General features: G+C 39.5%; 1 protein-coding gene across 1 annotated transcript in view; it reads left to right on the top strand.

Moving 5' to 3' along the window:
• The window catches only part of RTTN (rotatin), a 181,333-nt gene that overhangs the window by 93,846 nt on the left and 61,141 nt on the right, over positions 1-26,346 (top strand). Inside the window, 6 exon segments of the mRNA XM_006147227.3 lie at positions 768-896; positions 1,369-1,479; positions 4,678-4,836; positions 6,648-6,719; positions 18,063-18,252; positions 20,495-20,586. Of these exon segments, the coding sequence (XP_006147289.1) occupies positions 768-896; positions 1,369-1,479; positions 4,678-4,836; positions 6,648-6,719; positions 18,063-18,252; positions 20,495-20,586 (753 nt within the window).

Here is a 26,346-nt window from a genome sequence, read left to right as displayed (position 1 = left end):
TTGGACCTAGGTGCTTGCTTTCTCACTTTCCCTCCCTCTCTCTGTGTTCTCTCTGGCCAAATTAAAATAAATGAATGAATAAGTAAAATTAAATAACTATTTTTTTTTAAATAGGGTAGAAGGACTTTTCTTCAGAATGCATCACTTAATCTCTCATGCCCGTTCTGATTCATCTTCTCAGTTAAGAGATGACCTTTCAGATGAGAAATATTTCTTATGTTGTTACTGGTGGAAATGTGTAAACATTTTCAGATATGTGGGGCAGAAATAAATTGAGGACCAGTGATTTATCAGCATTTACCTAAGTATGCAATAGAAATCTAAGATAATTGAAAAATATGGAAAATATCTGTGTACCAAATTCAAGAAGGGCTGGTAGTCTGGTAGTTACAGGTTTTATAGACCTAGCAACTTTTATGTACACTTTTCAACAAGATATTTATAAATTCTGACTTAAAAGGATGCTGTAATAAAAAAAATGTTGGAAGCATATTCTCAATCATAAATACATCCTAGAGGAGTACTATACATTCTTTGTACAGATTCCACAGGGAAAAATATCCAAACTAAGAATACTTTTAAACTGAGGTAAAATACATAGAACATACACTGTATCATCATAACCATTTTTAGGTGTATAAACTAAGAATATTCTATCCTTATATGGTTAGAATTCAATTCAGACACGTCAGTACACAGTTACCTATTTGTCTTTATATACCATTAACAATAAAACCACCATGAAATTGTTCACATTTGTTTTTCAGGTCATTACTTCTTTTTATGTAGAACGTGGAGGAAATGCCATGTCCTTCATGGGAAAAGGTGTTACAAAGAGCACAGTTCTTTGCTTGCTGCACTTATCACACGAGATGATGGCCCAGGCTCGGAGCTCGGTGAGAGCATTGAAAGCTGCCTCTCTCTGAAGAGTGGCTCAGAAGGGAATGCGCTGTGTCTGACACATTTCAAACCTGTGCACTTGCTACATGAAATATGCGTTTTGACTTTCCTTTTTTTGAGGCATGCATACTTTTTGACTAAGATATTTATTAGAGTTGTGTATTATACCAACTTGGATTTTATTTGAAGCTTATTTAGGTTGAAAATCTGCATTTGCTAGAAAGTTACATTTTATCTAATGCATAGAGTAAAATAGCTTCTACAGAAAAGTTTGTTATATTTAACTTTTTAAGGAGAAGCTGAGCTTTTTCTGTTTGCCTTGTTTTGACTAAATGGGTTAAAACGGTTAGGTACATTTTTATTTACTTTGGTCTTTAAAAATTCAGTTTAAAGAATTCTTTAAACTCTGTACATACGTTGTCTTAGAAACTTGCCTAAAATGGTTCTGTTCCCTTTTCTTCATTATAGGAGTGGATGTCACTTTGGTTCTTGCCTCTGGGGAGTCACAGGGAGGAACATGTTCCTACTCAACAAGGACTGGCTTGGCTGATTCCATTATGGGTTGATCGGGACCCAGAGGTCAGTGTGAAGGAGAATCAAGTCCATAGTGCTTAGACTAAAAATAAGTAACAATAAAGGGCCAGCAGGTGGTGTGATGTGGTTAAGGTGCTGGACTCCCAACTTGGCCACCTGCGGTTTGAGCCCTGGACCTGGCAGCTTGAAAATCACACTGAGTACTTGTGCATGCATGCCCAAAATTACAAGTAGAGGATAGAAGAGAAGGGACTGTGGTGTGGCCATAGCCCCTGGGGGATGATTTCTCACTTTCTCTCTCTCTTTCTGTTGCTCTCCAGTGAGTGCTCCATGCACCGTATGGCAAAAAACTAAAAAGAAATAAAAATAATATATATGTACATATTAATATCATGGGATTATTTTAATGACTGTTGTTTATATTTTACTTAATCCCTGTTTTAGCTCAGGCTTTGTCTTAGTTTGCTGTTTTGTCACTAATAGAAATAATAAACTGGGTGATTTATAAAGAATAGAGGCTTATTTGTCTTATAGTTCTGGTGTCTGGCTAGTCCAATGGTGTGGGCCTGGCAACAGGCCGCCTCTAGTCCTGTGTAAAAACATGACTGACAGGCACAAGAGCGAATGGCAGGTATGTGCAGAAAGAGAAAGACTGAGGACAGTCATTTGACCTTTTGTAATAACCCAGTTTTGTTGGAAGTAACTCCTTCTTGTGGAACTAGAACTTACTCCATCTTTTGAGAGAACGTAAATCTCCTCATGAAGGTAAGACGCCATGATCCAACCACTGCCCTCTTGGTCTCACCTCTGAAAAGTCTTACCACCTCCCAGGGACTTTTACCTTAGGGACCATATTCCAAAACATGAACCTTTGGCAGAAAAAACCGTTATCTAAACCATAGCAGGCTGCTGTAACAAAGTATCATAGAACTGTGTGGCTAAAACAAAGACATTTGCTGTCTCAAAGCTCTGGAATATAGAAGTTTAAGATTGAGTTTCCGACTAGTCAGGTTTTGGTGAGGGCTCTTGCTGGCTTGTAGACAACCACCTTCTTCCCGTGTGTTCCCGTGGGCTTTCTTTTATACCTGCAGGTGGGTTGAGGGGATGGGGGAAGAGAAGGAGAGAGGCTGGCAGACAGAAAGAGGTAAAGGAAGATTTTTTTCAGTTTCCTTATGAGGCTCCCAGTCCTGTTGGGTTAGGACCCTGGCATTAGGTCCTTACTTTGATGTAATTACCTTTTAGAAGCCCTATCTCAAAATATAGACATGTTAGAAGTTAAGGCTTCAACATAGGAATTTTGGAGAGACACAAATCAGTCAATAGCTTTCCACCTCTAGCCTCACAAAATTACATGTTCTTCTCCCCTGCAAAATGCATTCATTTCATTTCAACCACCCTAAATGTTAGCTCATTCCAGCATTAACTCTGTAGTCTGAAGTTTTTTCTATATATTCTCTAAATTAAGTGTGGGTAGGAGATATGGGTGATATCCTAGGTCCAGTTCATCATGCGGCAAAAGTCCTGTCTAGGTGTGAACTTGTGAAGTCACAAAAGTTAGGTTTCCTCACACAATAGGGCCCCATCCCTATAACCTAATTTAACTTTAGTCACCTCCTAAGGGCTCTATCCCCAATTACAGTTACACTGGGGATCAGGACTTCATGAATTTTAGAGAGATATGCCTCAACATATAGCACCTTCTTTTTCATTACAGATTGAAATTATAAAAGAGAAATGAATATATATCAATAGATTTTCTCACTTTCAGAAACAACAGTGAAAACCTACTGGAGAAGCTCAGCCATTTTTAAACAATTTAGAATAGCTGGAAATGATAAATTATGAAGGCAAGTCACACTTAGGTGTCATTTAAAAGAATACTACCATTACAGTGAAAAAATGTGTATTGTAAGTAACGTCCCAGTTTTAACCATTGTCTACTGGTTTTGAGGAATAAATGACTAGATAATATAATAAAAGCCGTGATGTGTAGAAATATTATTTGGTCTGGATTTAGAGGTTAACATTTTGTGCCCTGTTATGTTTACACGTATTACCTGACTGTGTTATATTACATTGTCATTATCAGTTTTCACACTGTAGCTATGACTTAAGCTCTCTTTTTGAATCGGAATTCAGGAATCCACCACAGTGTGTGGCTGAAACAGCTGTGGCACTATGGCTGACATATTACACCACATCACACTTAGCTGAAAAAATTTTCTCTTAAAATAATTTTTTAGATGGGTCTGGCAGATGGCATGGTGATTAAGAGCGCTGGACTCCCACATGGCCAACCATGGTTTGAATCTTGGATCTGGCAGTGTGCTAACTCACTTTCTTTCTCTTTCTCACTCTGTCCCTCTCTGGTCAAATTCAAATAAACAAAGTTAAACAAAATATTTACTTAAGAATTTTTTTTAGAAAATACTAAATGTCCTATAAAAACATAATTTACTTATTTCTTTTGAAAAGGTTTCAGGAAAGGTAAAATAATTTATTTTGAATAAATACTAAAAAATTAATAATGATAAGAGAAATAATAGGTACCTTAAACAGAAATTATATTCATAAAAACATAAAAAATATGTAAGTGCCCTATGCTTTCATAGAAAAAGCCTTGTCAGCTGTAATTAAAAAAGTATTTTTTTTTTTTTTTTTTTTTTTAACAAGAGAGATTTTTGCTATAGGATGCACATGCTTACCGGAGAGACAGAGAAACAGAAATCGAGAAATCACTCCCCCACGGGTCAGGCCACACTGCAATTCCTTCCCCTCATTCCCCTCTCAGGATCTTGGGAATGTACATACATGCATCCAGCATGAGTTTTAAGCCACTGGTGGTCTGGGACTTGAACAGCAGTTGACTACACTGGGTCTTGGACTTGAGCCACGGTCAATCACATGGGAGTCCAGCTACGTAACCATTATGCCTTCTGCTGGTCCCTCAGCTCTAATTTTTTACTTCTTTCTTTACCTGATTTTAGCTTTATGTAACATTTGCTTATGTTTAACTTATTTTTCTATATTATTGCTTTTCTGATGAAAAAAACAGGATTTTTATTAATTTATAAACTTAGAAGGCATTTTCTTCTCTAGGTGTCCTTTATAATTTAGGATTGTAAAACCACTGTCATATTTATGAAAGTAGGATATTTTATGTCCTAGAAAAATTAAGCATTCATATTAGAAAATAAGAAATAAGGTTCTTTGATGGGACAACTTTCTCTGTAATATGGACAGGTGAGATTCACTTCACTTGGATTAGGATCAGCACTGACCACCCTTGAAACTGGCTGTGTGGCCTTGGCAAACAGTTGTCAGAACATTTCCGGAGGGCTCTGGGGCACGGTGGTGAACATTCTCCTGGACCAGTCGGAGTGCAGTATGGTGCGCCGAGAGGTATGTCTGTCATCGTGCGCCTTCTCCTTTACTTCCCTTAGGAATCGGTGCAGTGGTGCCTATGAACCACACCCAACTCCTTGTTCAGTGAGTGACCACTCGTAATCTCTACTACCTGCAGAAACACCAACTAAATGGCAGCAGAGACTAAAGAAGATTCGCATTCACAGTAAGAATTGGAGTCCGGGGAACCAGCAGTTAGCATAATGGCTATGTCGCTGGACTCCCACGTAGTCGACCGTGGTTCGCGTCCTGGACCCGGTGGCTTAAAACTCACGCCGGGCGCGTGTGCGTGCGTGCCCAAGATCCCGAGAGGAGAATGGAGGAGAAGGGATTGCGGCGTGACCATCCCCCCTGGGGGGTGATTTCTCGCTTTCTGTCTCTAATGTCTCTCTCTGTCTGTCTGGCGAGTGCACGCGCCCTACAGTGAAAAATCTCTCAAAAAAAAAAAAAAAAGAGAATTGGAGTCCGTTCGTCTGATAAGACCAAGATATTTTAAAGTGAATTCTCACAAGACATTGCAAAGTAGTTCATAGAACATAAAATTGCTTTTGTATTATCACTACGGTTTGAGGGCTCTTCTGTTTATAAAGCTTTAGTAAAAATAAGGGGCTATCAAAAATAACTGTAGTATTTATACTACGGTTTGAGGGCTCTTCTGTTTAAGGGGCTATCAAAAATAACTGTAGTATTTATCATGTAACTTATGAGAGGACAATTAAACCCTGTTTTAATTATTTTGAAATAGTTGTGTTTTCTTTTTATTGCTGCTTTTGTCAAAGTGATGATTCATACAAATAGTTATAAAAACAATAATCAAATAGTACTTAGAGGCTTATGAAGCAAATAATGCATACTGGGTCCACCATTGGCTGATTTCTATTTCTTTCTTTTTTTTTTTTTTTTTTTTTTTTTTTTTGGTTTGATAGGTTTTTGCTATAGGGCGTGTGCGCTTGCCAGACAGACAGAGAGAGACAGAGAGACAGAAAGCGAGAAATCACCCCCCAGGGGGGATGGTCATGCCGCAATCCTTTCTCCTCCATTCTCCTCTCGGGAGCACACGTGCCCGGCGTGAGTTTAAGCCACCGGATCCGGGACTCGAACCGCGGTCAACTACGGGGGAGTCCAGCGCCATAGCCATTACGCTAATTGCTGGTCCCTGATTTCTATTTCTAAACCTGAAGGCTAGTTTTCTTGTTATTTGCCTCCATGTTTTTAAACAGTAATGTTTACATTCAGGCTTTTTCTTAGTTCTTCAACTTTAAGCTTTTCTGTTGACTGCTAGTTAAGATGGTTGAGAATTTCACTCTCTTAGAATCCCCCCTTACCTTTCTTTCTCCCATGGTAGTTATTTGATCATCTTTAGTACCTAGTACTTTAAGTTGGATACTTGTGATTTGTATTTATAGTTAGCAAGTTTTTATTGAAAGAAGTTTGTATGAGAGAGACAGAAAGATGAGGGGAGAACAGGGTGTGTTTGTAACCTGTAAGAGAACAGTAAAAACCTATAAGTGTATTTCTTAAATTCTACCAGACTAGTTTATATTATGCAAACCATTTTTTTTGAGTAAAACTTAATTCCAAAATTGGAAAAATACCTCCTGATGAAATAATTTTATATGCCGTTCACTCTTCACCCAAAAAGGTCATCACATAAAAAGAAATGCAGTTTGGCTGTTCTCACAGTAGTCTCCCAGCATTTGCAGTTGACCAGAGCTGCGTCTTTTGCTTATAATTTCAATACATTGGTTATTTCAGAAATGACAACAAGATGGCAGTATTGACATTTTTAATTTTTTTTTAATTCACAGGCTGCATTTATTCTTCAGAATCTCCTTGTAATTCCAATGCCTGCAGAAATTATCAAGGATTACACTTGGCAGGTAGGTAATTTTAAACAATTATCAACCTAGTAGATATCTAAGAGTAAGTGGTCATGCGTTTTCAGCATATGTCTGTTAACAATGAAACTGTGTGCAAGGCAGCAGGGGTCTTTATAAAATAAGGTGTATACCTTTTCTTATGCTTGATTATGTTTGAAAAATTATGCTCTGTATTGTTAAAAATAGTTTAAACAAATAATAATAGCCACTGTGGTATTTACTTTGTACTCGGCCCTCTTCTAGAAATTTAACAGGTAGTAACTTGTGTAATTGAGTTGTGAACTATTTTGATCATTTTAGAGGCTTAGAACATCTGGCACAGAAGGTTGAAACAGTTTGCCCTGAATCACTCAGCTAGTCAGTGTGGTGTGTGATTGCTTAGAACCCAGGCAGTCTCTCACTAACCACTTCACCTGTATTCTCTAATCGAATCATAAGAAATGGGTTTGTTTATGTTTAAATACGCATCCATGTTATCTGTTTTCCTTTTGGGGTTGGTTCATAGTCTGTGTTACTGTTTATCTTCTTCACTTTCAATTGGATTAATGCTTTTGTTTTATATTCTGAATATCAAGTCAGTAAATAGTCACCCACCATTTTGATAGCTTGTGAGTTTTAGATTATTTAGAGGGCACAGAAGTGCTGTTGGTCGGAGGGTAAGATGTTGTCTTTATCCTTTTATCTATTCATATATTGTCACACGCCTGTGTTTACCATAATATCCTTTTCTCCCCAGGATTCTATGAAAGTCCAGTTTACTTCTGAGTTTCCGTTAGAACACACCTTTAGATGGTTAGTGAATCAAGATGAGCTGCAGTGAGGGTAGATCTGGGGCATCACCTGAAGCACCAGTCCAGGTGGTTACCAAAGCCCACCTCACACTGAGCTTTTGGAAGGCTCACCCTCTTGAACCTTACAACTCCAGGTTAACGCTGACCATTACTGTGAACTGAAGGCCACTTTTCCGTGTGCTTTCTTTAACACTGTCATGGCATAATGGTTGCTTGTTTACAGTCTGTGTTGTAATAAAACCATTGAAGACAAAATGGAAGGCATGTGCAGGGTTAATGTACATATTAATAGTTTTGTAATTTTGATGCCTGTTATTTAATGACTGCATTTTTTAAAAGGGAATTATTTATTTATCATTATTATTACTTTTAAAATTTGCTACAGGGCACACATGCTCACCAGAGAGAGAAAGAGAGACAGAAAAAAGAGAGAAAGCAAGCCTCCAGGTCAGAGACTCAAACCACGGTTGACCGTATGAGAGTCCAGCACCTTAACCACCACGCCACCTGCTGGCCCTAATAACTATATATATATATATATTTTTTTTTTTGGAGAGATTTTTGCTATAGGGTGCGTGCACTTGCCAGCCAGACAGAGAGAGACATAGAGACAGAAAGCGAGAAATCACCCCCCAGGGGGGATGGTCATGCCGCAATCCCTTCTCCTCCATTCTCCTCTTGGGATCTTGGGCACGCACACACACACGCCCGGCGTGAGTTTTAAGCCACCAGGTCTGGGATGTGAACCGTGGTCGACTACATGGAAGTCCAGTGACATAGCCATTACGCTAACTACTGGTTCCCAATAACTGCATTTTTAAATGTATTGTTTTGGGCTCAAATAGAAATCATCTGCCCTCTCAGAATTAAACTTGTGACCCTTATATATGGATAAGCTTGGTGATGTTCCATCAATGGCTTCTCGTTATTGAAATAAGTATAATATAAAAGCAAAGGTATGAAGATATTTGGGTTATGTTGAGGCTCTTGGAACATTATATTATGGGACATTATAATATTTAACTGTGGTAAATGTTTATATATTTTTTTTCTTACAAATTAATTAATAGCATCTATTCATTATTGCTGGCATGCTTCCTGAGGTTTGTTGGTTTTGTTATTATCCAGTCTTTATCATGGAAATACTCTTCTACTAAAAAGCTAAAATTCTGACTTATGTGAGCTTTTAGAAGTCTTTTTCCATGCCTAAATTGCCCCAGATTTAAAAAGTTTGAGAGCCACTTGAGTCCCAAACGATGCCTAAGTATGTAACTTTTGTTTGTCTTAAGCAAAATTAGAAAAAAATAAGGATAGTCTTATGTGTGTGTGTGTGTGTGTGTGTGTGTGTGTGTGTGTTTAATAAACTCAGATTTTGTTTCTCTTCCTATTTTCCAACTTTTTTTTTTTAAAGAGCTTTTTGCCTTAGGACCTAAGTGCCTATGAATTTGCTGGGGGGTGGGAGTTGGGGGGTAGGGGGGAAGAGAGAATGACAGAGACAGAGGCAAAGTGAGAAATCACTCTCTAGCAGGGGTTGGCCACACCACAGTCCATTCTCATCTATTCTCTTGGGAACTTGGACACGCATGCACATGTGCCTGGGGTGAGTTTCAAACCACGAGGTCCAGGACTTGAACCGTGGTCAGCCATGTGGGAGTCCAGCGATGTAACTGCTATGCCATCTGCTGGCCCCTTCCAACTCGTTTTTTGTTATTCATTTTAGTTATTAAGTGTTGTCACATAGCACTGTAAATGGCTGGTAACCACAATCCCCCCCAGCCATTTTTTTTCCCCATTAGGAAAAATCAGTGTTTGGAATCCCAAAGTGGAAGCAGCTGCCCTGACAAGAGTCCGTCAGGCTTCAATATAGATGAGCGAATTTATCATCTCTGCTAGTTGTGGCCTTTGCAGGTTTATTATAGCCGGAAAGAAGAGGGCTTTCATACCCAGTTTTCAAGTCTTTGGTAGAAGTAGGATAAATCATCTTATTCAATAAAATGTTTTATTTACTTATTTTTTGGTGTACCTTTCACAGTATTTTGGAGGATTAAAGCAAGAAGTAGCATGTCTCATTGCCTTGTTAAATATTATTTTGGTTGAAGTACAATATTTGATTTTTTTTTTTAAACAAAGAGAATTACTTTTTGTGGCTTCGCACATTGTTTTGGTGCCTGCAAGTCTAAATCAGTGCTCTCTAACACTGTTCTCTGGGATTTCTGCAATATTCTCTTTAATAATTATGACTCCTTTTCTACTTCCTCACATACTTAACATGAATTCCTATTTCATGTCACTGTTTTTGTTTTGTTTTGTTTTGTTTTTTGAGTGGTTTTTGCTATAGGGCACGTGCGCTTGCCAAAAAGACAGAGAGAGACAGAGAGACAGAAAGCGAGAAATCACCCCCCAGGGGGGATGGCCACGCCGCAATCCCTCCTCCTCCGTTCTCCTCTCGGGATCTTGGGCATGCACGCACACACATCTGATGTAAGTTTAAGCCATCGGGTCGGGGACTTGAACTGCGGTCGACTACATGGGATTCCAGCAACATAGCCATTATGCTAACTGCTGGTCCCTCATGTCACTATCTGGAATTGTTGTACTTCTGAGTAGTAATATTTACGTATAAATTGCAAATTTTGTAACTATCTGCTTTTCCCTTTTATTGTTGGATGCTAGACAATCTAGAACCCACTTGTCAGCATGGCTCTTCTGGCATATACTTTTTAAAACCTTATTCCTGGTTCTACTTTTGGTAGAACCTTTGGTTTTGTTTTCCTTTCATCCCTGAGACACTTTCACTACCATGATAAGGCATATTCCTTGGAATATGTCTTGGAACAAGGTGGGAATTAAATAATGTAAAGCAATTTTTTAATTTTAGAAAGTATTTTAAAGTAACCACCACATTCCATTTTAATCTTCCTTGTCTCTGGAAGGCAATAGCGTTTAATGTCTTCCTATTAAATTAGATTTTTTTCCATATATTACCTTTACTGCCTTGCCTAATTTCTTACCATTTAACTTAATCTTCCTAAGTAGAGTTTGTTTTTGGAGATTAGAGAAAAATATTTTTAAAATAGCTCCCACTGAAGAGGAGACAGGCACATCTGTCTCCAGTGGTGTATTAACCTGTGCAAAGCAGCCAGCTAATCCTCTTGGTCTTAGTGATGTCACTAAGTAAGTGCAGTTAAAAATAAAGCTTCAATTTTTGTAGCAGAATCCCCCACATATTTCTGTGGATCCAGAAGTACACAGGAGGTGGGTGGTTACAAATGGGAGAAAGGAAGAGAGGAAGAGGAGCATGGCTTCCCTTGGCACCCAGCCTCACTGCCAGGGACCTTGCTCCAAGCTTCTGCTGCCTGAGAACCCAACTCGTGTTCTGTCAGTCCTTGGTGTATCATGATCTTTCTTATTTTGGACACTGGTTTTTAAAGAGTATAGTTATAAATATTGGTCTTGTTCTTGAGTCAAACTCAGCCTCCTCTCTCTCTCAGAGATAAAATTGAATCAACATCCAGGGGACCCTAAAATTGTGTTGTGACTCCTAACTGTGTCCTGTTTCATAAACTAGTTCCCCACAGTCTCGCCTCCCATATGCGGATGGTTCTGCTGCTGGGTTTAGTCTGGGAACCAGTGTCACAAATACATACTCCTGTGACCTTAACTATCAATTTGAGAGTTGATTATAACACGAAATCTATTAGAGAGGGATTGTGTATAAAGTTCGTTTCAGTTCCTGTCTGTTAACATTTGTTAATGTTGGAGTTTCACAGACTTAGTGTCTTGGGGCTTAGGCCTGCAGCGAGAGACAAGCGCATCTCTAGGGAACATTAGTATAGTGATTTATGTTTAAGCTTGATTTTTGTTATGTCAGAGTTGTTCTTTCCACGTGTAAATGGTATCATCTAGAAATGTAAAGATTTTTCTGTGCATTTAATAAGCTGTTGGTTTGTGATGTAATACTCTCCTTCATGCTTTAGTTTTTTACCATGTTTGTGATTTGACTTTGAATTGACATATACACTAATTAAAAAAAAACCTTAATTATGGAAAAAATTAGATTAATGGAAAAGTTATAAGAACTATAATTTTCATATGCTCTTCATCCCGACTCCCTCATGCTATATTACATTTGTTTTGGCTTTATCTGCCCATGGGGCATCTTTCTTTCTGAACTTTTGGGTAGTGCCTCTTTTTGTCTGTGTGAGCTTCATAAAAACAAGGGCATTGTTTTAAAGCCAGTGCTCTCAGTGCTCTCTGAATCATATTGCCTGTGCAAAGGCTAATTTCTGTTTCTCTCTTGAGCATGGCCCTGACACTAGTAACTGGGCTCCACTGTCGAGGTTTTCCAATGGAGTCAAGTGTCTGGGCCAACCTCCGTTTGTATCAGGAGACAGTAATGCGTGGCGGTAAGTGTGCACCTGTGTCCACGAGTGTCCATGTCTTATCCTTCTCCTTATTAACCACCAGGAGTCAGTCCGAGGGGCCCATCCTAATCACCTAATCACCCACTTCCAGAGTGTCCTTGTAACACATCTTTATCGGTTTTGAGCATTTCCTTACCTTCTGGCTAGGCAGATTGTTTGAGACCCTCCCAGTTGCAGCCTGCGACCAGGTATTTGCTCAGAAGGCCAGGGTATTTTCCATGGAGAATGTTGCTTAGACACCGAGGTCTGGGTTCAAGACATGCTTGTCGTACGAGTGTCACTGCTTCTGTGCCCATCAGCGGACACAGCTAGTAACTGGGTCTGTGTTTCATTTCTTTTTTCATTGCCAGAGAAGGGGGTACATGTGCTCACCAGAGAGAGAGAGGGGAAGCACTTCCTAATACCACAGTCATTTATTCTCCATTTTTCCATCCTGTCAAGATTTTGAGCGTGTATGCACAGCTGCCGAGTGTAATTTTCTAGTCACTGGGACTGGGATTTGAACTGTGGCCAGCCATGCGGCATCCAGCTCCCTATGCATCGTTCTTATCTGTTGTGCTATGGGACCATTCTTATATATGTATTTTATTTATTTTTAAATATATTTGTTATTTCAATTTCTTTTATACATTAAATCACATATGTCACTTAGCTTGCAAAGTGAGTGTTCCAACATGTGTGCATTTCTCACCAGTCCAGTTGGGAATACTATACACATCTTCCTCAACAGACTGCGAAGGCAGTCATAAGAGGGGAGTTCATAGCAATTAGTGCCCATCAGAAGAAGATGGAAAGAGGGCAAATGGACCCCCTAATATCATGCATCAAAGAATTGGAAAAGCAACAGCAAAAAAATCCAAAAAACTCCAGGAGAAAAATAATAAAGATGAGAGCAGAGATAAAGGAAATAGAAAATACACTATACAGAAAATACATGAAAGTAAAAGCTGGTTCTTTGAAAAGATAAACAAAATCAATACACCACTAGCTAGACTAATTAAGAAGAGAGAAAGGAACCAGGTAAATCAAATTTGCAATCAAGCAGCCAATATAACAATGGACATCATAGAAATACAAAATATCATTAGAGGATACTATGAACAACTATATGCTAACAAACAAAATCTGGATGAGATGGACAAATTCCTGGACACATATAATCTACCAAGATTGAGTCAGGAAGATATCGAAAGTCTGAATAGGCCCATAACAAGCCAGGAGATTGAATTAGTAATAAATAACCTCCCAACAAAGAAAAGCCCTGGTCCTGACGGCTTCATCTCTGAATTCTACAAAACTATTAAAGACGAGTTAACCCCCATTTTCAAGTTATTTCTAAAGATCCGAAAGGGTGGAACTCTCCCAAATTCATTCTATGAAGCCTCCATCACCCTTATTATTATATGTGTATTTATGTGTGTCTGTTTTAGATATCCAACTCACTTATAGTTATTATATATGTTATTTTCACATTTGATGTGATTAATATGGACGTTTTTCATCTAATGTGTTCATCATGAAGCATCATGACTTTATTTCACAAAACAATAAATTCTTAATGAAGTGGTATTTAAGTGATATTCATCATTTATACATAGTTAAGGATATCTAATATACTTAGGGTCATTTTTTACAGTTTTAGTAGAAGCTTTTATATGATTTTGGATAATAGTTTGTCCCCTAGAAGTTTATGTTTTTTGAATCTGATCCTTCTGGTAATGGAGCTTAAGAGGTGAGGCCATGTTGGTGGTGATGAATCATGGAGACCTTGCTGTTATGAATGGATTAGTGATGTCTCACCGGGTGGAGGGAGTTCTGATCCATGAGAGGAGGTTGGCTCCTGTGAGAGTGAGTTATAAGTGGAAGATGGCTGCCCAGTTCTCTCTCGGCCTGCACCTGCCATTCTCTCTGCTTCTGTTGTCCATTCTGTGACTGGCATGATGCCGGCCTCATGCCTCTATTCCCCCACAGCAGCCAGTCAAGCCTCTTTTCTTTAAACCTGGTCTCAGGTATTTCTGTAACTTTCTGTGCCATAAGTAATTTGCAGTTTTCTGTGCAAATTAATTTGTAATGGCACCTGGTGACTCAGTTTTCTTTCTTTCTTTTAGCTCTACTGGCAGATCAGCAGATGATCAGGCAGCCCCAGGCCTCACCTGATGGTGGGGCAGGTACGACTGCAGGCATCTCAGACAGGGCAGTTAGACTGTGCTTATCTTCCCACTCTGCCAAAACACAACCCTCTAAATTACCAATAGATCTATGGAGCAGGGCCTGGGGTATTGGAAAAAGGCTGTCTGCTTTGTTCCTGTGGAAAGCCCAAGTCAGGCCATCTTTTGTGTGTTTGCTGGGGTTGGCTCCATGGCTGTGAGTAAAGCTCAGTCGGTGATGCACCATTGCTACTAGGACTTTTTTTTTGGAGATGTTTTCGCTGTAGGGCATGTACGCTCAACAGACAGAGACAGAAAGTGAGAAATCACCCCCCGGGGGGATGGCCATGCTGGAGTCCCTCCTCCTCCATTCTCCTCTCTCTGGATCTTGGGCATGCATGCACACATGCCTGGCATGTGGTCCTGTTACTAGGACATTTTGGCATGTGGAGAGTGGGGATTCAGGCCAAATGCTTAGTTAACATAAATCTGATAAAAAATACATAATTGTCATGTAATATCGACACATTTCTAGTTATGTGTTTTTCTTTTGAGAAGTTACTAAATAGTTTGAATGCACTAATTGTTTGAATTTTTTAAAAGGAAATTTTGGGACCAGCAGTTGGCATAATGGCTGTCACTGCACTCTCACATAGTCGACTGCTGTTCGAGTCCTGGACCTGGTGGCTTAAACTCACGCTGGACGCGTGTGTGTGCGTGTCCAAGAGCCTAAGAGGAGAATGGAGGAGAAGGGATTGCGGTGTGGCCATACCCCCTGGGGGGTAATTTCTCTCTTTCTATCTCTCTATCTCTCTGTCTTTCTGGTGAGTGCATGTGCCTTATAGTGGAAACCTCTCAAAAATAAATAAATACATAAAAGGAAATTTTTTTCGATAACATACATATGGTAAAAAAGGTAACAGAAATTATAATGAAATTTTCTGCCAGTTCCTGTTCCCTGAGACAGCTGTACCTCTGCTATTGGTCCTTTGGGAGTTACTCTGTTACTCTCCGTGTCTGCACTAACATGCTCATTCCTTCGCTGCTTTGTTCCACAGGTGGCCATTCTCACCTTCTCCTGTCAGTGTAGTGTATTACAGTTCCTAGTTTCCCCATGGGTCAGCTCCACGGCTTTGTTCTCTATGTATCCTGTATAACGCTCTCCGCACCCCTTAGAAGATGAGTAAGATGTGGCTGATGTCCCTACCTTTGTTTGGCCTCTCCTCCACATGTTAAAACATTTTCATTTTTCACGATAGAGCATGCTTTGTGTGTGTGTGTGTGTGTGTGTGTGTGTGTGTGTGTGTGGCAGAGAGAGAGAGAGGGAGGCAGGGAGGGAAGAGCACCTTCCACAGGGAGGAAAGAGAAAGAGAGAGAGAGGAGCACCTTCCACAGGGTCTTACTCATGCCTTAATCCCCTTTCTCCAGTCCTTCAGCCAGCCAGATCCTATGTAGATATGGTTAGGTCGGTTGGTTATCATGATAATTTTGCATAGAGAATAATTACAAGAGTTTTTAATACCATCTATATGTATTACTTCTTGCTTATTTTGAAAATATTTCTGTCTTCATTGCAGATGACATAAGCATTAACCTCGATAGGCCTTTAACAGAATAATCAGCAAATTTAAGAACTCTTAAGGAACTGTAAATACCAAAGTTTTTTTTCTACTTTCAAGATTTATATTGTCTACATTCCTTCATTTTTTTAAAGAGATTTTTGCTATAGGACATATGTGCTTGCCAGAGAGACAGAGGGACAGAAAGCAAGAAATCACCCCCCAGGGGGGGATGGCCACGCCACAGTCCCTTGTCCTCCATTCTCCTCCTGGAATTTTGGGCACACACCACACACGCCGGCATGAGTTTTAAACCTCCAGGTCCAGGACACAAACTGCAGTCAACTAAGTGGGAATCCAGTGACGTAACCATTATACCATCTGCTGGTCCCCTTCATCTATTTTTATAAAACTTATGTGAATTTAGAAGTATAGCTGTAACTTATAGAGGAAGTAACTGCATAGCAACTATAACTCCATTTTAGAGAAATACAAAACTTTGACTAATTTTATATAATTTGAATATTATAATATTTTAAAACTGTTTTGGACATCATTATGAAATGAATTTAGAATAGCTTTTAACATATAGACTTACTTAGTTCTGTTAGGTTGTTGGAATTAAACTAGTAAATGTAACAACTGTAATGCTCATCTTGGTTGTTAATTTCTTCTCTGAATTATTATGAGGGCTTTGGTTAGAGAGACTGACAGAAAGAAAGACAGCACTCCAAATAGGGTGTTGATGCTGAGTCACCTTCAGCTTCCTCCTCCCGAGTCACGTGCATACGCATGCACGGTGTGTTCCCTGAGGTCTCTGGATACTCGCCTGGAACCACGTCCTGTGGATTAGTCTTGCAGAGGGTCGTGCTTTATCACTTGGGACCATCCAGTCCCGAGGGCTTTCATTTTTTCTTTTCAGCAGCTATGATGAATCTCGTGTGTTTGATGTATTTCGTACATTTAAGGATGTTATAACTTGCTTAAAAGAGAGAACATTTTGAGGCTATAAATGTTAACAGTTACCCTGTGGTTTTGAATAAAATCTCCACCTTAGATAATTAAATAAGGTAGTGCATTAAAAACAAAACAAAACAAAAAAACACATCATGCCAGTAACATACACTTTGGTTAATAAATGGGAGCCAAGTAACTCAGTGCCGCTTCTGCTTCTGGTCCTCTGTTTTACCTGCTGCTTCTAGACCTCCAAATTAAAGTGACAGCAGTGACCACCACGTGCCAGCTATTCATTTAATAGCCTTCCTCCTTATGTGAGTTGCTCTGTTGATGAAAAGTAAGTGCACAATGCTGAATATATTCATCAGAGCACGACAGGAATGACTATATAATCAGAAAAGGCATTTAATATTAAATGTAGAGGTTAATTATGACGATAATGTCCTACAAAAGTATAAATTGAAATACTGTTATCATGGTAGTACCTTTAACTTGTGAACTCACTTCCACTTCCTGAAGAGTAAATTTTAATATGCATCTTCCTTTGGTGGTGGAGAGGGATGACAGAAGAGATACACACTCAAACTTTATGGTTAAAGATAAATTTTGGCTATGTTCTGACCACACTTTTCCTGTCTACACTTCTACTTTCTTCTGTTTTGCCTCTTTTACCGTCCTCTTTAAAATCTTAACTTCATCGATTCATTTTCCAGAAAATAGTATTTATAAGGTAGTGATGGGTTATTTGCAAAGCTGTAGCCAGTCTTCATGGCTTGATTTTTGCCATTGGTTATTCCAGGGACAGTAGTGAGTGGTAATGCAAAAAAGGGGGGGGGATTATTTGTAGAAAAGTGCAAAAATTTAAATTGTGTAATAGAGTCTTCGTAACCTTTGAAGTGGAGGTGTCTGTGTGTGTGCACGTGTGTGTGTGCACGTGTACACACTTTCCTTGTCACGGTTAGTCCAGTGGGAAGTGATGTGGCAGATTTCACTGTGGGCATTGACAAGTATCTTCATTTTACCCAGCTTATTGATAGGTATAAAAACCATTTCTAACATATTAATTTAACACATTTTTTCAGATATTGTAATACTTATTGTTGTACTCTTAATGTATTTGTTGAAAAATATTCTTTTTTATGTTTGTGGCTCAAGTGTATAATGACTAGGTTAAACTGATCATTTTGTAGAAAAATTTGAGAGAAATGATGCATCAAGAGATAGAATAGATGAGCCTTCTGTTTTGAGGGGAAGCTCAAACAGCAAAAACTCCAGGGTACTTACATGATACTCTGTCCTGGGTCCTGGTCCAGTGGCTGGGACTGGTAGGACAGGCAGAGTGGGTGGTACAAGATGGCAGAGGGGCCATTCATTTCACTGTGCGGAGGCGTTGGGTCTCTGAAGAAATTGAGTGAAAGAGATAAGTCAGTGTCTCTCTCTCTCTCCTCTCCTGCTTTTCTTACAGGGCCCCTGTGTCCATGATGAAGACTCTGGCCTATCACTCACAGGAAAACCTGCCCTTCAGGCTCTTCTATATCACTGCCATTTTTATGAGCATTTGAATCAAATGGTAAAACATTGCTACCTAGGACGGTATATGTTTCATTTGAATTTTTCTGCTTTTGATGGAATCCCAGAAGGCAGCGATTCAAATGGTAAGTTCATTCCCTTTGCATTTTAGTTTTCAGGGTGTTAAAAATACTTGTGTTTATTAAAAAAGTGTTTGGAAAGATAATGAAAAGTACACAGGAAAAGCATTCATCTGGTTCCACTACCGAGAGGATGTGCTTGTCATGTCAGGTGTATTTTCCTCCTGTCTGCCATCTTTCCATGTCGGGTCACTGTGAAAGTCACAACGCATATTTGCATAGAAAAACAGAAAAATATGTCACGACTTCCTGACAACCTAATAGCTTTTGTTTGTTTTACATAAATGTGTTCATATCTTATTTACAATTTTTATTCCTTCCTTTCAGTAAACAGTGCCTAAGCATTTTTCTCAGTTATACATTCTTTATGGAAACCAATTTTGACATCTTATTAATGTTTCATAAGTTATTTTCTGCCCTTTGGTAAAATTTTATAGTTTCTTCTTTTTTTTTTAACTTATATCTTAAAGTATTTTGGAATGTTCATTCATAAGCTATATACAGTTTTTTTAACCCCACTTATGAATGACAGCTTTTCCTACTATATTGTCTAATTTGTTTTGTTAATGTATTGAAAAACTATTTATTTTTAGTATATTACTTATTTATCAAAATATTTCACTAAAACCTTTTTACTTCTGTTTGTAGATTCTCTTGGATTTGCTGAATAGAAGATGTTAGTCCATATAAATAATAACTATGGTGGTACAGGTAGTAGGGAACAACCAAGCCATGCTGGAACCACATGGGAGACCCAGGTTTGGATCCCAGGTCAACCTGAACACACTGGACTTACCAGTGCCTGCCAGTGATCCTGGCTGGCTAGGAAGTTCAGGGGAAGATCACAGTATAGTGAGATCCTATCAAGGTGTTCTGTCTTCTCTTTTATGAAAGAAAGAGTTTAATATGAATCTTGCTGTCATGATCCTCCTGCTTCAAACTCCTGAGTTGCTAGGATTGCAGGAGCAATCACATCAGCCTTCATGTGGGACTAGGGACTGAGCCATTCAAAAGTTGCAGGCATAAAGTTTCTTCACTGCTACAATATTTAAGTGTGATTTTATTTTTGCCTTTTTTTTTTTTTTTTAAACCTTGCTAGATGTGTATACACACCAGAGAGAGACAGAGAGAGGGAAGGCAATAAAGCACCCCACCTTCAGGCATGGTCATGTCACAGTCCCTTCTCCTTCATTTCTTCTTCTTTTCAGGATTTGGTGCATGTATGTACATGCACCCAGCATGTTTTTCAAGTCACCCAGTCTAGAACTCGAACCACATAGTTGGCCACCTTGTGAGATTCAACTCATGTAACTATCAAGCATGAACTGGCCTAAATATTAATTCTAATTAATTTTCTGTTCACTTCTTGGAGGATTTAAGAGCAAAATAATTTATGGTTAAAGTTTTTCAACATTCTAACTAACTCCCTGTATTAAGAAAGTGACTTATTTACTTGTTTGGATTTCTCTGGATGAGTGTTCCTCAAGACATGGTCCTTGAACCAGCAACATTGGCATCTTCCGTGGTCTTGTTTGAAATACACATTCATGGTCCCCACTCTGACTTAGCGTATTGGAATCTCTAAGTCTAGGGCTCAGGAAACTGCATTAATAATGTTCAGTGATTTTTTTTTCTTTTTTTCCGATTTTTGACATAGAGCACATGTACTAGTTAGAGAGAGACAGAGAGGGAAAGTCAGAAATCATCCCCGCAAGGAGAGTGGCCATGCTCCAGTCCTTTTTCTTCTGTTCTCTTCTGGGATTTTGGGCACATGTGCACACACGCCCAGTGTGGTTTTCAACTGGGTCTGGAACTTGAACCATGGGGTCTTAAACTGGAGCCTTATGGGATCCAGTGCCTTAATGACCATGCCACTTGCTGGCCCATTTCAGTGTTTTGTTTTTGTTTTATACTTACTTACCTTAGTTCTATGTGTGCGTGAGAGAGAAACAAGTACCCTTGGTAAGGGTTCCTCTTGCTGTGACATTCCTCTTCAGCCTTCCAACCAGCCGGCATCACAGTTGGCACATTTCTGGTTGATCAGGATTGAACTGTGGTCTTCTTTCTGTGTGGCTGGAGCATTGCAGACTGGTACCCTCTGCCTGCACCACGGTCTAGGCCCCTCTGATTCTGATGCACTATCACAACCTCTTCTCTCAGTTCTTGCCTGGTTTCCCATAGCAAGTATTATGTTCATTAATTTTCACAGAGTCAGGAGAAGTCTGTGTTAACTGTCTTCTTGTCCCAGGTTTGGATGACTCATTCAAATTTTGGAGGGCTCCATCTAGGATGTCCTGTCATGATCAGGAACCCAGTTCTCTCTCCACCTCGGAAACAACGGTACTTGCAAAGATTATATAACTGCCTTTTTTTTTTGGGGGGGGGGAGGTTTTTGCTATAGGGCGTGTGCACTCACCAGAAAGAGAGAGCCATGTCGGGTCACTGTGAAAGTCACAACGCATATTTGCATAGAAAAACAGAAAAATATGTCACGACTTCCTGACAACCTAATAGCTTTTGTTTGTTTTACATAAATGTGTTCATATCTTATTTACAATTTTTATTCCTTCCTTTCAGTAAACAGTGCCTAAGCATTTTTCTCAGTTATACATTCTTTATGGAAACCAATTTTGACATCTTATTAATGTTTCATAAGTTATTTTCTGCCCTTTGGTAAAATTTTATAGTTTCTTCTTTTTTTTTTAACTTATATCTTAAAGTATTTTGGAATGTTCATTCATAAGCTATATACAGTTTTTTTAACCCCACTTATGAATGACAGCTTTTCCTACTATATTGTCTAATTTGTTTTGTTAATGTATTGAAAAACTATTTATTTTTAGTATATTACTTATTTATCAAAATATTTCACTAAAACCTTTTTACTTCTGTTTGTAGATTCTCTTGGATTTGCTGAATAGAAGATGTTAGTCCATATAAATAATAACTATGGTGGTACAGGTAGTAGGGAACAACCAAGCCATGCTGGAACCACATGGGAGACCCAGGTTTGGATCCCAGGTCAACCTGAACACACTGGACTTACCAGTGCCTGCCAGTGATCCTGGCTGGCTAGGAAGTTCAGGGGAAGATCACAGTATAGTGAGATCCTATCAAGGTGTTCTGTCTTCTCTTTTATGAAAGAAAGAGTTTAATATGAATCTTGCTGTCATGATCCTCCTGCTTCAAACTCCTGAGTTGCTAGGATTGCAGGAGCAATCACATCAGCCTTCATGTGGGACTAGGGACTGAGCCATTCAAAAGTTGCAGGCATAAAGTTTCTTCACTGCTACAATATTTAAGTGTGATTTTATTTTTGCCTTTTTTTTTTTTTTTAAAACCTTGCTAGATGTGTATACACACCAGAGAGAGACAGAGAGAGGGAAGGCAATAAAGCACCCCACCTTCAGGCATGGTCATGTCACAGTCCCTTCTCCTTCATTTCTTCTTCTTTTCAGGATTTGGTGCATGTATGTACATGCACCTGTACTGTTTTTCAAGTCACCCAGTCTAGAACTCGAACCACATAGTTGGCCACCTTGTGAGATTCAACTCATGTAACTATCAAGCATGAACTGGCCTAAATATTAATTCTAATTAATTTTCTGTTCACTTCTTGGAGGATTTAAGAGCAAAATAATTTATGGTTAAAGTTTTTCAACATTCTAACTAACTCCCTGTATTAAGAAAGTGACTTATTTACTTGTTTGGATTTCTCTGGATGAGTGTTCCTCAAGACATGGTCCTTGAACCAGCAACATTGGCATCTTCCGTGGTCTTGTTTGAAATACACATTCATGGTCCCCACTCTGACTTAGCGTATTGGAATCTCTAAGTCTAGGGCTCAGGAAACTGCATTAATAATGTTCAGTGATTTTTTTTTCTTTTTTTCCGATTTTTGACATAGAGCACATGTACTAGTTAGAGAGAGACAGAGAGGGAAAGTCAGAAATCATCCCCGCAAGGAGAGTGGCCATGCTCCAGTCCTTTTTCTTCTGTTCTCTTCTGGGATTTTGGGCACATGTGCACACACGCCCAGTGTGGTTTTCAACTGGGTCTGGAACTTGAACCATGGGGTCTTAAACTGGAGCCTTATGGGATCCAGTGCCTTAATGACCATGCCACTTGCTGGCCCATTTCAGTGTTTTGTTTTTGTTTTATACTTACTTACCTTAGTTCTATGTGTGCGTGAGAGAGAAACAAGTACCCTTGGTAAGGGTTCCTCTTGCTGTGACATTCCTCTTCAGCCTTCCAACCAGCCGGCATCACAGTTGGCACATTTCTGGTTGATCAGGATTGAACTGTGGTCTTCTTTCTGTGTGGCTGGAGCATTGCAGACTGGTACCCTCTGCCTGCACCACGGTCTAGGCCCCTCTGATTCTGATGCACTATCACAACCTCTTCTCTCAGTTCTTGCCTGGTTTCCCATAGCAAGTATTATGTTCATTAATTTTCACAGAGTCAGGAGAAGTCTGTGTTAACTGTCTTCTTGTCCCAGGTTTGGATGACTCATTCAAATTTTGGAGGGCTCCATCTAGGATGTCCTGTCATGATCAGGAACCCAGTTCTCTCTCCACCTCGGAAACAACGGTACTTGCAAAGATTATATAACTGCCTTTTTTTTTTGGGGGGGGGGAGGTTTTTGCTATAGGGCGTGTGCACTCACCAGAAAGAGAGAGAGACAGAAAGCAAAAAATCACCCCCCAGAGAGGATGGTCATGCTGCAACCCCTTTTCTTCCATTCTCCTCTTGGGATCTTGGGCATGTATGTACATGCACCTGGCGTGAGTTTAAGCCACTGGGTCCGGGACTTGAACTGCGATCAACGACATGGGAGTCCACTAACATAGCCATTACACTAACTGCTGGTCCCAATAACTGCTTTGTTTTGAATCTGAAAAAAAAAAAAAACTTTGCATGGTGAGAAGACAAGAATTGTATACAAAGTGTGAGGTTATGATTATAACACCTATGGTTTATTTGAAGTGCTATCACTGTAGAATTCTGTTAGGTATTAAACTATGTGTGTAGCCAGAACATAGGACATACACTGTAGTTTTACTTTGCTCTATGAGAAAGCCACTCAGAAGTTAAGTAACGTTGTGATCGTAGTGCTACAAGTAGCAGAGTTGGCTTTCAAGCTAGAGTTTATCTTTCTGCACAACAGCTGCACTAGATGGCCTTGCAGTTGAGTTGCAGTCTCTTTCCTACCTTTTCTTGGGGGCCTGAGATGGTTACAAAAGCCCTTATAAAAAGCCATTTTTTTAAAAAAAGTCCTTTGTTTACAAAACAAGTTTACAAAAAAAGGTACAGAAAAAGAATAACTACATCATATGTTCTAAAAAGAGAAAAAATAATTTCCTTTTTTAAATACAAAATAAAAGCAAAGGATACGTGTACTTAAAACAAAGCTGAGGAGCAGACATGCAGTCCTGGAAACCCTTCAATAAAAGCAAAGCTGCAGGCTGGCAGGTGGTGTGGTGGTTAAAGTGCTGGATCCTACAAGGCCAACTGCATAGTTTGAGGCTTAGACCTGGTGGCTTAAAAAACATGCGCTGGGGAGTCTGGCAGGTGGTGTGGTGGTAAAGGGCGCTGGACTCCCACATGGCCAACTGTGGTTCGAGTCCTGTTATTTCTCTTCATATATAGGTTGCATTGCTTAAAAAAATGTGAGACACCATTTCTACATAATTAGATACTAGGTTTCTGTTTATTTGCAGGCATAAAATGTAATTTGTTCTCTACTGGAAATTTTTACATTTAATTTTAAAGTGGTTTGGAATAATTAACTGTTGTAGAACCAGTTTGGAAGCAAAAATGCTATGAGAAGAAGAAATAGTTTTATAGACATTAATAAGATTTTCCCACCTCCTACAGTTCTTCAAAAGACTAGTCCTTTTGGCTACAGGATTTGTTTTTTGTTTGTTTGTTTTTGGGGGGAAGTTAATTTTGCTATAGACTGCATGTACTCATTGGAGAGAGACAGAAAGAGAGAGAAGGAAAGTGAGAAAGCATCCCTGCAAGGAGGATGGAGGATGGGCACATTACAGTCCCTCCTCACTCTGCTCTCATAAATTCGGGCGTGCACACACACACACCTGGCATATTTTTCAATATGCCAGGTGTAGAACTTGAGCTCCGCAGTTGGTCATGTGGGACCAGTTGCCTCAGCTGCAGTGCGCCCAGGTAGCCCTGGCTACAGTTTTAGAGTCTTATGGTTGTTTTTGTTTTTGTTTTGTTTTTCTTTCTTTCTCTTTCTTTCTTTCTTTTTTTCTTTCTTTTTTTCTTTTCTTTTCTTTTCTTTTCTTTTCTTTTCTTTTCTTTTCTTTTCTTTTCTTTTCTTTTCTTTCTTTTCTTTTGAGTAAAAGAGAAATGTTTGTGCTTAGTGCCAAACTACTCTCTTGTAAAAAATAGGATAACTACCCCAGTTCTACTAGAGGTCATGCTTTCCATGCCCAGCTAGAGGTAGTATGTATCTTTATTTCAAGGAGAAAAGTGATATGACTGAATGCCAAAATGTACTTTAAAGTCAATCGTGTTAAGTTTCCCTGTTTGTTAAAAGGGCCATAGACTACCGCAGAAATCTTTGTACAGTCTTTAGTTCTTTGCTTACAGTAAGTGCTCAGTGAATTGTAATTGCTCTCATTAAGTTCATTATCTTTTATTATTATTATTATTATTTAGTTTTTTGTCACAGGGCATGTGAGCTCTCTGAGAGAGATAGAGAGAGGGAAAGTGAGAAATCACCTTCCAGAGGGATGGCTACATTTCAGTCTTTTCTTCTCCATCTTCTCTGGGGATTTTGGGCATGCATGCAAATGCACTCAGTGTGATTTTCAAGCCCCAGGGTCCAGGACTTGAACCATGGTGGGCCATGTGGGAGTCCAGGACTTAATCACCTTGCCATTTACTGATTCTAACTTCGTTATCTTCTTCAAAAAGTTTGCAGAAATAACCATCAGGTCGGGTGGTGATTAAGGTGCTGGACTTCTACGTGGTTCACTATGGTTCGAGTCTCGGACCATAAAGCTTGAAAATCATGCCAGACGTGTGTATGCATGTGGCCAAAATCTAGGGAGGAGAATAGAAGAGAAAGGATTGCAGCATGGCCATCCCCACTGGGGGTTTTTCTTACTTTCTCTTTTTATGTCTATCTCTGGCAAAAGCATACTCCCTATGGCAAAGAAAAACCTAAAAAAAAGTTTGTAGGAAATGCATATGTTGAAAAAACTATATATAGATTTAATGGAGGCGTCTGACCTGGTAGGGCCCCAGGATCTGTTTTGAGCTTTTGACCTTTAAATACCACTTAGGGGGACCAGCAGTTAGCGTAATGGCTATGTCGCTGGATTCCCACGTAGTCGACCAGGTTCGCGTCCTGGACTCGGTGGCTTAAAACTCATGCCGGGCGCGTGTGCGTGTGTGCCCAAGATCCCGAGAGGAGAATGGAGGAGAAGGAATTGCAGCGTGGCCATCCCCCCTGGGGGGTGATTTCTCGCTTTCTGTTTCTATATTTCTCTCTGTCTGTCTGGTGAATGCACATGCCCTATAGTGAAAACCTCTCAAAATAAATAAATAAATAAATAAATACCACTTAGGTCGGGTCAGCACGTTGGCAAGGCTGCTGCTATGTGCTCACCCCCGACATAGAAATAAAACTTAGGTCGAATGAGCATGTCGGCAAGGCCACTTGCTATTCGCTCCAGAAACTGTGGTAGCCTTGCTGGGAAGCGACCCTCCTCTGACTCCCTGATATACTACTATAAAAGAATTACATAACTCTCTTATACATCCTGAGTATATGATAAAATTTTCCAGGAAGTCCCCCAACCCCTCCCCTTTGTTCTGACCACCTACTGTTAATTACAATGCTTTACCCCAGCACAGTCACAATAGAGGGTGTGCTGAAGTCACATCTAGGCAGAAATCTTCTTGACCTTTAAAAGGCCCTTCAAGATACATTTAGCACAAGCCTAAAAATAACCTTTTAGACTGAAACTGGCCCAGGACCCCCCAACCTTATTCAACTTTACAATAGCCAATTAGGGATCCAAGGGAGGGTCAGGAAACCTGAGACAGACTCCCCCATCTGCCTGTTTT

This window comes from Tupaia chinensis, unplaced genomic scaffold (genome assembly GCF_000334495.1).
Source record: "Tupaia chinensis unplaced genomic scaffold, TupChi_1.0 Scaffold000206_1, whole genome shotgun sequence".
NCBI classification, from domain to species: domain Eukaryota; kingdom Metazoa; phylum Chordata; class Mammalia; order Scandentia; family Tupaiidae; genus Tupaia; species Tupaia belangeri.
This window is presented reverse-complemented; position numbering and strand designations above follow the sequence as displayed.